Source organism: Siniperca chuatsi, linkage group LG19 (genome assembly GCF_020085105.1).
Source record: "Siniperca chuatsi isolate FFG_IHB_CAS linkage group LG19, ASM2008510v1, whole genome shotgun sequence".
NCBI lineage: Eukaryota > Metazoa > Chordata > Actinopteri > Centrarchiformes > Sinipercidae > Siniperca > Siniperca chuatsi.
The window spans coordinates 18,051,402-18,066,947 of record NC_058060.1 but is presented as its reverse complement, the minus strand read 5'-3'; the positions used below and the strand labels follow the sequence as shown (position 1 = coordinate 18,066,947).

Here is a 15,546-nt window from a genome sequence, read left to right as displayed (position 1 = left end):
CCTAGTGGTAGTGTCAAAAAAAGACACTGACCAATTAACCAATACAACTGGATCCATAACTGAAGCTTCATGTTTCTCATTCCCAGAGACCAGAGATGAGATGAATCATCAAAGGTTGCAGTCAGTATATGTTCATTAGAATATACTGCACAACGTGTAGTGATTCTCCCACATTTAATCCTCCTTTACTCATCGCAGTAATTGTGAAACTGTCACATTCCTGATCAAATGTGATTCTCCTAAATCTTCTGACACCTGAAACTTCAAAGCCTGTGTTGTAGAATGACATCTGATCTCTGGGTTCATTATCCTGGAACAGATTTAGCACAGACCAAAGGGCTATTTATAATAGATCAAAACTCTAAAGGCAATATATTGAAGACTACTTGTATAAATTAATTCCTAAAATTCATCATCCAGGTCCTCTTTTGCCTTTGATTTATTAAAAATAGAATTCTTGTCCTACTGTGACACTATGAGTTTTCATCATTGGTGACTTTCAGTTTCTTGTTTAATAGTGAGATGAGATTGCTTGCTTCCCACTTCCTGCCCTCTGCCAAAAGTTCTGAGGAAGCGCATGGAAATTGCTGTCGTTTGACCAACCTTAGCTACCCATGTGACAGGATATCCATCAGTGTGATTAAGGGGGGTATGCACCATGTCTCTGTGTCATCGTTGCTCTATGTCACACACCTTAGCCCACACCAGACCACTTCTCTCATGACTGGAAAACTCTCCTACAACCTCATCCACCACTGAGTGCAAACTATACACTAAGGATAATGTTACGCTGTTCGAAGTTTGCAGTTGTCCTCTGTCTCCTGCAAGTCCTCTGCATTACTGCCGACATTGGTACGTACCCCTGACACATTTTTTTGTCTATTCAACATAGCTGTGTGTAAAATTATCAGAGTAATCGGATTGTATATGTCACATGAGACATGCTGTTGAAGCTGTTCTGTTCTGCTCCAGACAGTGGCTCCTTCCTGATCTTCAACGAGAACCACAACAAGTGCATAAAGGTGGAGAGTGCCACCTCATTAACGGTGGCCCCCTGTAATCCTCATGCCAAAGAACAGCAGTTTCGTTGGGCCTCTGAATCGCGCGTCCTCAGTCTGTCCCTCAAGCTCTGTCTGGGGGCCACAGAGATTAAAGACTGGGTGAAGGTTGTCCTCTTTGAATGTGATGAGAAAAGTGACCTCCAACATTGGCAGTGCAAGAATGAGACTCTCTTTGGCCTAAAAGACCAGGACCTGCACTTAAACTGGGGCAACCGCAATGAGAGGAGCATAATGATCTACAAAGGCTCAGGGCTCTGGAGTCGCTGGAGGATATTTGGCACCCGGGGTGACCTTTGTTCGAAGGGGTATCAAGGTAGGACTTGTGGGGACACAATCAATTTTAATAAAGACAAAGCCCCAATAATTTACTGTAGAATCTAATCTGTGCTGAAGTTTTTTAGAAAGGTGTTTCAGAAAGTCCTGCAATATTGTTTGTTGTGCAGAATCTTCACATGCTGGAGATTGTTGTCAGGTATTTCCTTTTTCATGTAAAGAAAAAATACATTTATGAAAAGTAATACTATTCAGCAGATTGTGATGTCTAAGATTCAGTTTGGCTTCTAATAGCTTTTATTCAGGATTTTCTGGTAGTAAAAAAAGACATAATCAGAACAGACCCCAATTTACTAAAATAGCAGGTTGTGGTCCTCAGCTGATAAATGATTGATGCTCAGTTAAGTTGTGGAAAACCCTACACTCATATTCTTCTAAGTTTGAACATAGTTATTTACCAGAAGATACAGTATGTTAAAATGAAGTAAAGTCATCATTAAAAGTGCAGCGTTTAAGGAAAACATCCTTCAACCACAAAACATGGTGTTTAAACTGAGGAGTGAGTGTTTAAGGTCGAATACCCATTCAAATAGGATTCGAGCATATTATAATATCTTTAGACTGCTGAAATTTTACTGTCCAGAATGACACAAATAGCAGTGCGTCGTAAATATCAAGCATGTTTCATACAAGGGGACTCGCTCAAAATGCAGTTGGGGCACCCGGGTACAGTGGGTCGCTGACCTTCTCAAGGCAGCAACGAGATCCTGGCAAATCTGTAGTCTGACTGTTGGACTTGAACTCATCTGTGACTACCCTGTCTGGGGCACTTTCTACTGGTATACAATAGTGTACACAATGGTAGTGTATACAATGGTAAACAATAGCGTGCTTCCAAATTTGTGGCAACAGTTTGGGGAAGGCCCTTTTTCTGGCTGTTATAGCATATATATGGTCAACAATCACATTTGGGTGTAATGATCAAGTGTCCATATACTTTTGTCCATGTAGTATACAGTATCTAGCAACAGGTTGCTGATTTGCAGACTTGTTTTATTTTGCTAAACTAATTTTTGATTACCTTTAAATTTATGATCTGTGTTTCTTCAGAGATTTTCACGATAGGGGGCAATGCCTTTGGAGAAGCTTGTCAGTTCCCATTTAAGTTTATGGAGAAGTGGTACGCTGAATGCACAAAGGATGGTCGCCCAGATGGCCAGCTGTGGTGTGCAACAGAGAGAGATTACGATAAAGAGAGGAAGTGGGGCTTTTGTCCCAACAAAGGTAAGTGCGAAAAACATATAATTTCAACCATTTCATATTTATAATCATCAGCATTATCAAACCATGCAGAATTATCTTGTTTGTCTTGTAATTTGCTATCATTGAAGAGGTCAGTGCTGACAAGTCTGGTTTCTGACCCCCCTCCTCTCCCCCAGCAGAACAACACTACCACTTCCTCTCATGAGTTGTCAACACAGCACTGTCCTCGTTTTCCTCTTCTCACAGGCCCGTCTTTCCCCTGACACTGCTCTAAAACTCAGGAAGGAAAGGGACAGAAAAAGAAAGCGAGATCACTTTTACTATAGTTTTTTATGAAACACAACAAAGTCCTAGATAGGGATGTGGAATACATTTATAAATCTTCAGAATTAATCTATGTACTATTTTTTCAGTTTTGAGACAAGTATTGTCCTTACAATCCATTCAGGTCAACAAGTATTACACTAATTTTACTTCATGAAGGAAATTGACCTCAGTTTTATCATTTTTAGTGCTTTGTGTCTCTACCATAATGCAGCATCCTCAGGTTGGGACACTGACCCGGTCACAGGGGTTCAGTATCAGAGGAACGCACAGTCAGTGTTGACCTGGCATCAGGCCAGGAAGAGCTGCCAGCAGCAGGGAGCCGACCTCCTCAGCATTGTAGAGCTACATGAACAGTCATACATTTCAGGTACAAAGTCAGCCTTGTATCAGTTACCCATACTACACAATGTTATATCATTGAAAATTAATTGCATTTTAATGTATGGGTTGACACAGGGTTGACAAATACTTTGGGAACATCTCTGTGGATTGGACTGAACAGCTTGGATTTTGAGAGTGGATGGCAGTGGAGCAACGGAAACCCATTCAGATATTTAAACTGGGCCCCAGGTTAGTGAAGACATGTAATATACTGTGACAGGAGCAGGACATTACTGCATGTCATGGTTTCACTTAATGTGACTTGCTGCATGATAAAAACAGTAAGCTTCTCAAATGATCAAATTAACCTGTGACTACATATTTACAGTTGGAGCAACTGATGTTACAAAAGCTCTCATGAATTATCAATTAATTTTTACATTAAATACAAATAATATATGGATCGATGTTTCCAACAGGTCACCCCTCATCAGAGCCCGGGCTTACCTGTGCAACCCTAAATGCTGGAAAAGCCTCAAAATGGGAGAGCAGCGCCTGCACCAAGAAACTTGGTTACATTTGTCGCAAAGGAAACTCTACCAGTCTGCCCCCACCACCAAGTAAAATAATATCATAATTCCAAATTATCAGAATCTGTTTTATTATTAGAGTGAGTCTTCATAATACAAACCTACAACCGAATATGTTCTCACCTCTTTTGGTCTCTTTCCATAGACAAAGACCAGCCCATCTTCTGCCCCAGTCACTGGGTTCCATATGCAGGTAACTGTTACTACCTGGAGAGGAGTAAAAAGATGTGGAGAGACGCTTTGGCTGCATGTCACAAAGAGGGAGGAGATTTGGCCAGCATACATAATATAGAAGAGCAGAGCTTCATAATATCTCAATCTGGATACTGTAAGTGTGCAATAAGTTGTTTTCCCCAGTGATTTGTTGGTTTTTATAACAATCATCTATGCTAAAAGTAATGATTTTGGAGACCTTTAATAATAATATGAAATCATGTGACATAAAATGGTGAATAGTAAATATTCTGATCCAAATCTGTAGAAAGAAAATACATTTTTCATTTTAAAGGAATGGTTCTGCATTTTGGGAAATACGCTTATTTGCTTTCTTGCCATGAATTAGTTGAGAAGATTGATACTCTATATGTCTGCACAGTACATATGAGGCTACAGCCAGCAGCTAATTAGCTTAGCTTAGCATAAAGACTGGAAACAGGGGGAAGCAGCTAGCCTACCGGCACCTCTAAAGCTCACTAATTAATATGTTATATCTTTGTTTAATCTGTACAAAAACCGAAGTGTAAACACGACACATTGTGGTCTGAAGTCTCTGTTCCAGGACAAGAAATAGTGCAGCACATCACCACATGTTAAACCCCACTTCAGTTCAGTTACACTTTGGTTTTTGTACAGATTAAACAAGATATCACGTATCATGTTAATTAGTGATCTTTAGAGATGCTGGTAGGCTAGCTGCTTCCCCCTGTTTCCAGTCTTTGTGCTAAGCTAAGCTAATCGGCTGCTGGCTGTAGCTTCATATTTACCATGCAGACATGAGAGTGGTATCGATCCTCTTATCTAACTCTCGGCAAGAAAACAACATTAACATATTAACATCCACATAATGTTAATATGCATTTAAAACCCTCAGTGCCGACAGATGTGCTCTGGATTGGCTTGAATGATCACAGGAACCAGATGCTGTTTGAATGGTCTGATCACTCCCACGTTACCTTCACCCAGTGGCAGACTGGTGAGCCATCTCATGCCACCAACCTCCAGGAAGACTGTGTCGTCATCAGAGGAAAGGTAACACCCATAATTGTCTAAATGCAAAAGAGAGACGTAAAATGTTGTTGATGAATGTAATGATAATACGAGTGGTGCTTGTGGCCCATATAGGACGGGAGATGGGCTGACCACATGTGTGAGAAGACGTATGGATACATATGTAAGAAGAAGGCCTCGACTAAACCAGCTGACGGTGCCCAAGAGGAAGCCAACCCGGGATGCAAGCTTGTGAGTGATGTAATTTCCTTTAAATAATGAGTGTAATTATACAACAAAGCCTTTATCAGATTTAGTCTCACAGTGTTTTTTATCATCTCAAGGGCTCGATCAGGTTTGGTTCTTATTGTTACAACATTGGATCTGAGACAAAAACTTTTGATGAGGCAAAGCGGGCATGCTCAGAGGCTGGCGCTCACCTGGTGGATGTGGCTGATAGGTATATTTTCTTATTTATGTCATGTTTATGTATAATATTCCCATATTTCAGTCAGTTTTCAAAGTGTTTCAATCACTTTGATTAACTAAAGTCTTAAAACAAGAGTTGAATGATGTAATAAGTTTAGGTATTAATTTTGAATGTATTTTAAAGCTGGGAATGGTTTATCTGTGTTTTTTATGTTATTTTCTGCAGGGAAACAGAGCCATTTTGCTTTGTGGCATCTAAAAATGAAGATTAATTGTCTTTAACCACATAACCAATAAATCTCAGGCTTTATTTTGACGTGATTTTATTGCTCACCTTTCTGCTTTTATATGTCTTCATGCAGATATGAGAATGCCCTCTTGGTCAGTTTGGTGGGTTTAAGACCAGAGAAGTATTTCTGGACAGGTCTTTCCAACACAGATGACATAAACACTTTCAAGTGGACCACCAGAAGAAAAGTCACATTCACTCATTTCAATGTGGGCATGCCAGGTACAACACACTTGTCTTTAGCTGTGTATCTGTGCTAACCATTTTCATATTGTTTGATTACATTTTGATTGGATGGGAAGAGTCACAAGGCACTATATTTGGTTAATTTAATAGTTTATAGGTTTTATTTTTAGCTATGCTAGCCTCATTGCTCTATGATCACCTGTTATACAAAGATCCAGCCCAAAGTGCTTAACAAAGCAAGAACAGATGAAAATAAAAAAAATAACAATAAGTAAAAAAAATAGCAATAACGTAGAGCAATGTCAGTGTTGGTCTACCATTTTGGTCCAGACGGAAACAACTATTGGATGGATTGCCATGTTCATGTTGTTCATGTCCCCCTTAGGATGAATTGTAATAACTTTGGTGATTTCTTAATTTTATCATCTAGCGTCATCATGAGGTGAATATTTTATGATCGCATGCTAACATGCTAAACTAAGATGGTGAACATGGTAAACATTATTCCAGCATGTTTGCATTGTCAGTGTGAGCATGTTGGCATGCTGACATTAGCATTTAGCTGCCTACGTACAGCCATTGGCTGTAAGCCATTTATTGTTGTACTGTATATCTTTTCTTTTATTATCTTGTCTTCACCTACATTCGCTATTTGCTCCATAACACATTCCTTGATCATAGGCTTTACATCTTTGAGCTTAGTTTATGTAAATTCTTTCCAATTTCTTTTGGTGTGTTTAATAAAGACAGAAAACAAGGATGTGTTGCCATGACAACTGGGGTTTTTGCTGGATTATGGGATGTTGTCAGCTGTAGCAACAAAGAGAAGTATATCTGCAAGAAACCAGCAGAGGGTGTACAGGTGACAACCGTTCCACCCACCACCCCAGCCCTGAGCTGTGAGTCTGGTTGGACCCCTGCTGCCAAAAGGAACGTCTGCTTCAAAGTAGGAGGACAAACTGAACTAATCTGTGAAATCTATGCGATTTAAGTACATAAAACTCACACATTTTTCTTTTTCACTCATTAAAAAGATTTACAAAAAAGCAAAGGGCCATAAGAAGACTTGGCAAGAAGCGCAGGACTTCTGCAAGGCCATTGGTGGGGATCTGATGAGCATACACAGTATGCAGGACCTGGACAACACGCTGTATGTTAGCTTAACAGCTTGTATATGTCAGAATTTATATTATGTTACTCAACCATTCAAGTAATCAGTTGTGGTGTTTTCTGCTGTCATAAAGGTTTCATTCCTCTGACCCAGCCTGGATTGGCTTCAGCCTGGGTACCAATGAAGGTTTTGTCTGGAGTGATGGGTCGGCTGTATGTAGCACTTCATTGTTGTCACAAAAAGCTTTACTCACTGTCATTCTCAACCCTGGCCTAATTATGTGTATTTCCAAAAACTGTGAGCTAGTCCGGCTTTGAGAACTGGGGCTATGGTGAACCAAACAACCACAATGACAACGAGCACTGTGCAGAAGTCCAGCTTTACTACGGACGGCACTGGAATGATCGGCACTGTGAGGCCTACAATAACTGGATCTGCCAGATACGCAAAGGTAACACCGACTGGTCTCATCATGGAGCTCCAGTTTACATAGAGCCATTTGACCAGTTATGTGATGTGAAATTAGAGCTTTGCCCTGCTGTTAAGACACTTCCTTCATGGTTCTTGTACTTCAGGTGTGACTCCCAAACCTGAGCCTGCCATAGTTGCAGAAGGTAAGTTTCAGCAGTTGCCTGACCCCAAAACAACCCCTATCTCTACTTCATTTCATGTTCTTGATTTACTGAGATAAAATCTTTCTGTTTCACCAATTCACTTTTGAGTCATGCTAATGGCATGGCTCTAGAGATGCAATGTTGGTCTGTCGGTCCACCATTTTCCAGACTAAAATATCTCAACAACTATGAGACGGATTGCCATAAAAGTTTGTACAAACATTTATGGTTCCTGGAGGATAAAGCCAAATGATGCTGGTGATCCTGACATTTTTGGCTTTTAGTGGAATACCTACATTTTTTTATTTGTCCTATACATTGCTTTATGACTAAAACTAATGATAATCCCATAAGCCTTAGCTGTACTTTGTGTTTAGTGCTAATTAACAAATGTTAGCATGCTGACGCGCCTAACTAAAAAGGTGAACATAGTAAACATTGTACCTTATATCAGCACATATACCATTTTATCAGCATGTTAGCATTGCCATTGTGAGCATGTTAGCATGCTGACATTAGCATTTAGCTCAAAGCACCACTGTGTGCAAGTACTGCCTCACAAAGCTGCTAGACTCTTAGCCTCGTTTTCCATCAGATATCTGATAACAGTTTTGTTCCCTTTACAGTATACAACACCACAGAAGATGGCTGGATAATATACAATGACACACAGTATTTCATCAACACTGACCACCTAGATATGGAAGCTGCTAGAGCTTTCTGCAAAAAGAGCTTTGGTGAACTTGTGGTCATCACAGGGGAGAGTGAGAGGAAGTTCATTTGGAAACAGGTAAGCAATTCTGAATATTTTTTCCAAAACAACAAAAATGTTTAACATTGAAGTTTAAAATGGCAACGAGTATGGTCTCAAAAAACTGATCCAGTGTGGTGGCAAAAGTACAGAAAACCCTATGTGTAACAATTGTTTTTGATTTAACCTAAATGTCTGTCTTACAATTATGTTCCAACAGATAGCGAAAGGCACAGAAGGGCAGTACTACATTGGCATGACAGTGAATTTGGATAAATCATTTAGGTAAATCAAACTACATTGTTTAGGAACATTACTAGGTATACTGGCTACTTTCCATTAGCCAAGTCTAGTCTGAAATTTGATATAAAACACAAATACAGATGTTGTAGAGTTTTTTTTATTAGTGACTTCTTGTTCATTATCTTCTTTCCATTTTCAGCTGGGTGGACGGCACCCCTGTAACATACACTGCATGGGAACAGAATGAGCCCAACTTTGCTAATAATGATGAAAACTGTGTGACTTTATACAAGAATATGGGTGAGTATAAGATAGCCTAACTTAACCCAATATAATAATTAATTTCCTTTTATTATTTATTCATTGTTCTCTTTGTACTCTGCACATATAGGGTACTGGAATGATATTAACTGTGGTATAGAGCTACCTTCTATTTGCAAAAGAAGCAGTAGTTTTATCAATACAACAATGGCCCCAACTACGGTTCCTAAAGGAGGATGTGCACCAGAGTGGCTACCTTTCCAAGGAAAGGTAATGATATATAACTGCTTACAACACAGATTACTCCAATACAATGCTGAAACTCTGCATAAACATATGCATGTCCTTGATCAAGACAAAGGTTGTGATTTAAACTCTCAGACGTACTTAAATGTGTAAAATATGTTCCCATTTTTTCACCTTGGTTGCCTACTGTCCCTTTGCTTGTTATTCTAACACAGTGCAAATTGATCTTGTTTACACAGTGCTACAAAATTGTTGTGGGGAATGACAATAAAAACTGGCAGGAGGCCAGGACGTACTGCATAAAACAGGGAGGAAATCTGGTTTCTATCCTCAACGAGAGAGAGCAAGGTTAGCGATGTTGCTAATGTTCACAAACCACTTTCCTTTTTGGTTGTCTGTAAAAGTTACATTTCATTTGTGTAGTGATGTTATGTAAATAAATCACAATTTAAGGGAATTAAAGAATAATTGTGTCTTTCTTTCTAGCATTCCTAACAACACAGATGCTGACATACAATGACGATTTTTGGATCGGCATGAATGATGTCAACTGGGAGATGCACTTTGTGTGGACGGACGGCAAAGGCATTTCATACACCAACTGGGCAAAGGGGCATCCAACAACAGTGCCTGATGGACGTTATTCATTTATGGATGAGGTTATAGTTATTTAAGTAGCTTAAATTTTATTAATAAATGCTAATTAGCAAGCCTCAAAACAGCTAGCTAGTATCATCACTAGCTTGGTTAGCAGAGAAACAAATCATAAAACCGCTGTAATAAAACCTTCAGATAATGCTCCAAAAAGGATATTTGGATAAAGTAAATAAAAGATGCCAGTCAATATTGTTTCATAACAGATCAGACAAAATGGTGGATGTGACAGTTAAACTGCCGCCTACAGAACTGTGTCAATAGCGGTTACTACTAGCAACAGAAAACAGACATACCTGTCAATCTAACTATAGAAGAAATAAGGAGGGAGAAAGGTGATGGAAAAACTGCTGAATCAGATTTGCAGTGGTGGAAAGTATTCTACAATTTTGAGGTACTTTACTTTAGTGTTTCCATTGTCTGTTACTTTCTATTTCTACTCCACTACAGTTCAGAAGGAAATATTGTGCTTTTTACTCCACTACATTTATTTGATAACTTTAGTTACTAGTTACTTTGCAGATTCAGATTAGAAATACAAAATATTATCAGCAAATAAAATATGTTTTATTAAAGATAAAACTTTATTGATCCGTTGGTGAAATTGAAGGTTGAGATAAGATCATTAAAATTAGCCCCACCTATACCAGCTGCAACATTACAGTAACATTAGTTATCAATGATTATAATCCAATAATATAATATATATGATTCTGAAATGGACTGCTCTGCAAATGAGTAGTAGTAGTACTTTTAGTTTTGGTACTTTTATAGTATATTTTAATGCTAATACTTTTGTATAAGTAATATCTTGAATGGAGGACTTTTACTTGTAGTAGAGTATTTCTGCACTGTGGTATTGCTATTTTTATTTAAGTAAAAGATCTGAGTACTTCTTCCAGCACTGCATATTTGATTGAAAGAAAAGAAAATTGCAGTTTGGGAACAACCCTTTAGTATACCAGTGGTTTAAAGTAACTAAGCACAGGCTATTTATTGAAGGTACTTTACTTTTCTATTTCTATTTCTATTTCCATTTTCTGCTACTTTATACTGCTCTTTACTCTTTACTCCACTACATTTATTTTACCACTGTAGTTACTATTACTATTATAAGATTAAGATTTTACATGGAAAAAACATCAAATACAAAACATTGCTAAAGATTAAACCAGTGGTTCTTAACATTTTTGACTTGTGACTCTTATAGCAGTAAAAAAAAGAATCAATGTGCATATTGTCAACTGTACCGAAAACCTCTCAAAATGGTATAACCAAGGGGAACTAATGTACCTTTTTCTGCCTGATAGACGTTTGACTGTGTGATTATGGTGGGCAGCACCTCCAAATTAAAAGGATTCTGGAAGGTGGACGACTGTAACTCAGAACAAGGCTTCATCTGTAAAAGAAACATTGGTGAGTAAAATATTAGCAAGGCTACATTATCATGAGTTATACTAAAAGAATTAAATGCCTAGCATTCTGTAAATACTGACTGTGGACAACATCAGTTTTAAATTTGGTGTTAGAGCTTTTTTATCTGAATGATCTTTTTTTATGACTGTGAATAACAACTGGTGTTTCTTGTTTACAAAGATTCTCAGATTGTACTCCCACCCACAACTGTGTTACCAAAGGCTTTCTACAAACTTGGCAATGACTCCTACAAACTGGTGGCCCAGAAGATGCGATGGGATGAGGCGAGAAGGCAGTGCCAAGCAGACGATGCAGATCTGGCCAGTATCCTGAACCCTGTAGCCCAGGCATACATCACCTTGCAGATTTCCAAGTACAACGAGCCTGTGTGGATCGGCCTCAACAACAATGTGGTAAAGGGCCTACCTGTTATTGTATACCACTAATTCAGATTTCAAATTGAGACATGGACCTTTTAGCTCTGTATGAACTTTCACTAATGCAAGTAATGATTTTTTTTTACAGACTGGTGGGCGGTTCAAGTGGGTTGATAATTGGCTGCTGTCTTATACTAGATGGGGCACAGATGAGCCTAAAAACAATTATGGCTGTGTGTATATGGATGTGGACAAAAAATGGAAGACTGCACTATGTACTGATACCTACTATTCCCTTTGCAAGAGGTCACCAGGTCAGACAACCCCTCTATTAGCTCTCTTGCACTATATACTGTACATAACCAAACATAAGCATGGTTAGCAGTGCAATCTCCTGTCTCTTTTTCAGACGTAGCTCCCACTGAGCCACCTCAACTCCCCGGCAACTGTCCAGAACCAAAGAAGCGAAAAACCTGGGTACCTTTCAGAGGCCATTGCTATACCTTCCTCAGCTCATTGGTGGACAACTGGGCCCACGCCTCAGTTGAATGTCTGAAAATGGGTATGTTATAAAGAATTTCCACTAATGATTTTTAATTTGTATGTGTATAAAATCTTGACAGTATGCTATTGTGGCTGTGTTCATCAGGTGCTTCTCTGGTGAGTATCCAGGACCCTCAGGAGGGTCTGTTCATACAACAGAACGTGGAGCTTCTACAGGACGGCGCCAAGTCCTTCTGGCTCGGCCTCTACAAGACTCATGAAGGTGAGCATGGATTACTGAAGTTCAGTTCAGCCTCAGTGTCTTGTAATTCCTTTTTCCAACATATATATATACTGTATCTATATATATATATGTATATATATATATATATATATATATATATATATATATATATATATATATATATATATATATATATCCCAATTACATGCTACACAGCTACACTAAAGTGACGCATACTAAAAAGACATTAAAGCATAAATCTCACCACAGTGTTGTTTGTCCAAATTTGTTCTATTATAAGCATCCAAAGCATCTAAAGGTTATGTTAGAACAAATAACATGTACGTTAAATTTTTATTCATAATACTGTACTATATTTCTAACTAAGGACTAACTAGCTTTACCTTAAAATACACAAACAATGCCCCTTTCTCTCCATGTCTACTACATGCATTATCAGCTGCTGACTTTTTGCCTGTGACATGCAGCTTTAGCCTCAGTCTTTTAGCAATATATCGTGTGTAGCTATTATGTGCATATTTAAGACCCTTATACAGGCTTCTTGTTTTAAAAATGGATCAGCTGGAAACATTAAATAGTCAGCCAGAGCCAGCGTTTTCAGCAAACTCCCAGAGTTTTAGCATTAGATTACACTAGCTAGCAACAGCTGATAAAATCTGCTAGTCATTGTTATTTCATTTCAGCCACCAAAATCGACGGTCGCCTGAGAAGCCTGCTTTTGTTTACATCTGTGTGAAATCGAACAACCCTAAATCCTAAAAGACTCTTCGAACAGTCTGGATGAAAAAATATTTCATGTCCTGCACGATAAAAAAATATTTTCAACCCGTTTCTCAAGTTGAAATTGATTTCAAGCAGCTGTAAAACACAAGAAAAATATTAACATGTTATTTTGTATGAAATTATAAAATAATATAAAAGTAACATCAATAAAGACAAAATATAGAACTGATAAAATGAATGTAATTAATTTTTGTTCATGTTTGACACATTGAGCTAGAACAAACATCACTTCTGGCTACCATCTTGGTTTGGATTAGGAAAGAGAGTAGCAACCAGGGAAATGGGTTAAAAATCTTTTTTATTGTGCAGCGGACTGAATATTTTTTTATCCAGATGGTGAGTAGAGTCTGTGAAGATTCTGAAAATACCTTCAGACCTGATGTGGTTTTTTTTTCAAAGATCGTTGGGTATTTATCTTTGGGAAAATTGGATGCTTTGCTCTGTGACTCGAATGTAAGGACAATACAAGAGAGACAAAGACTGGAGCTACGTTTACTGTGTCTGAGTGTGCTGCTTCCTTGTTTCAGGTGAGTGGATGTGGATTGATAACAGTGTTGTGGACTACACCAACTGGAAAACAGGGATGCCAAAGTCAGACTCATGTGTGGACATCAATTCTGACAGTGGACAGTGGAGTACAACCAGCTGCAGCAGATATAGGTCTTACATCTGCAAAACACCCAAAGGTAAGTTTAATCAGCTGTTATGTTTTAAATTGACCCATCAGTCTCTTACGTTGAGTATTTATTCCTTTTTTTTCAGTTATTGCACCCACAGAAAAGCCACCATCTGTTGGTAAGTTATTTTATCTAAGTACTGTATATATTGAATATGACATTTCAAACTCGAGTTATGTAACTGTTAATACTTCTATATGTTTTGCCTCCTTAGCCCACGTCGTTAAAGAAGTTTCTCATGGGTCTGCTGGCATCACTGTGGCTGTAGTACTAGTTGCAATCGCCATAGCTGGACTTGGTGCCTTCCTCCTCTTCCGTAAACGGATAACCACCCCTGTCTTGGGAGACAGCACCTTTGACAACAAGTTATACTTCAACAATCCAATCCGAGCCGCTGTAGACACCAAGGGTCTGGTGGCCAACATAGAGCAGAATGAACAAGCATAGAAAGACATGAAATCAGTGGTAATCAGCACTATGAAAATTATATGATCAGAGTTTTTGATTTTGGTTTCATACTTTATTTCTAAAGTATATCACTTTAATGGGAACTGAATCTCAGCCAAACCCTGTAGTGTTTTTCCATTTAAAGAGGACCGGATCAAAGATAATGATTCATAATTATTATATAATAATTCATACAAGCACTGGCACTGCACTAAGTGTATTAGGGACAGGATAATATAAGCAAACAATCTATAACAAATTTAACATGATTATGTGATTTGTGAAATGTGTACAGATAATTTTTTACTTTTACCAATCAACATAACGTTTGTAGACGAAACTCAACTAAAAATCAAGAAGGGTGAAGATCTTTTATTCATCCAATTATTCTGATTTTTTAAAACTGGGTTGTTTGTTATTATTCTCCATCAGCCTATTCCTGGATTGTGACATTGTAAATAGATGCTCAATAAAAGAAATTAAATGAACAAAACTGAATTGTCCTCTTTTGGCACTTTTTTTCTTCTAATAGACCAAAAACAGAGCAACAACGTTTTCCCACGATTTGCAGAGAACTGTGATGAGATACACTGAGACATATATAAAAGTGACTAAAACAGTTTTGATGAGAATAGAAAGAAACAGAGAGGGGTTTTGATGACAACCAAAAAATGTTCAATGGACAAGAGTTCTGGCACTATTAACTAAGCCAAGCTTAATGCTAACATCAGCATGCTAATGTACTCACAACGACAATGCTGATATTTAGCAGGTATGTTTACCATGTTCACTATCTTAGTTTACTGTGTTAGAATGCTAACATTAGCTAATTAGCACTAAACAAAAGTACAGCTGATGCTGGTGAGAATGTTATGAGTGTATTTGTTCATAAACCATAATAGGACAAATGCATGATGCCTGATGACAGCGTTAGATGAAAAGTCAGGGAATCACCAAAGTTGATATAATTCATCCTGAGGGCGACATGAATGTTTGTACCAAATTCCATGACAATCTATCCAATAGTTGTTGAGATATTTCAGTCTGGACCAAAGTGATAAACACACCGACCAAGTGACAGACCAACATTGTCATCCCTAGATTGATGCTGAACCGAAGCAGGGTGAACAGGCTGTGGCTGGGTGAGTACTGTCCTTTAGTGTCCTGTGGGCTCTGCGCAGGCACCTCACTGACATCACTGATGCTTGGTAAATTGGTACCAATGATGTTCTGGGCGGTTTTAATCACCTGCTGCAGAGCCCTCCGTTCCTGG

The 15,546-nt window shown here is 38.4% G+C and overlaps 1 protein-coding gene across 1 annotated transcript; it reads left to right on the top strand.

The window, feature by feature from the left end:
• The first annotated feature begins 666 nt into the window (after window positions 1–666).
• Window positions 667–14,771, top strand: mrc1a (mannose receptor, C type 1a). The gene is made up of 30 exons (XM_044177254.1): window positions 667–852; window positions 973–1,374; window positions 2,445–2,618; window positions 3,136–3,291; window positions 3,381–3,494; window positions 3,725–3,865; window positions 3,981–4,163; window positions 4,926–5,083; window positions 5,177–5,293; window positions 5,386–5,501; window positions 5,833–5,981; window positions 6,692–6,891; window positions 6,980–7,095; window positions 7,190–7,268; window positions 7,363–7,507; window positions 7,632–7,670; window positions 8,297–8,460; window positions 8,642–8,706; window positions 8,864–8,964; window positions 9,056–9,195; window positions 9,411–9,519; window positions 9,658–9,830; window positions 11,136–11,241; window positions 11,422–11,654; window positions 11,767–11,932; window positions 12,028–12,180; window positions 12,268–12,384; window positions 13,677–13,835; window positions 13,912–13,944; window positions 14,041–14,771. Exons 1-30 carry the CDS (start codon window positions 783–785, stop codon window positions 14,271–14,273), a joined length of 4,311 nt encoding a protein of 1,436 aa, XP_044033189.1. The 5' UTR covers window positions 667–782; the 3' UTR covers window positions 14,274–14,771.
• The last annotated feature ends 775 nt before the right edge of the window (window positions 14,772–15,546 follow it).

Coding starts and splice junctions, on each gene's coding strand:
- mrc1a (XM_044177254.1), top strand. CDS start 783: ATGTTACGCTGTTCGAAGTTTGCAGTTGTCCTCTGTCTCCTGCAAGTC. Junction 5,294..5,385: donor CCAACCCGGGATGCAAGCTT/GTGAGTGATGTA, acceptor TATCATCTCAAG/GGCTCGATCAGGTTTGGTTC. Junction 5,502..5,832: donor CTGGTGGATGTGGCTGATAG/GTATATTTTCTT, acceptor GTCTTCATGCAG/ATATGAGAATGCCCTCTTGG.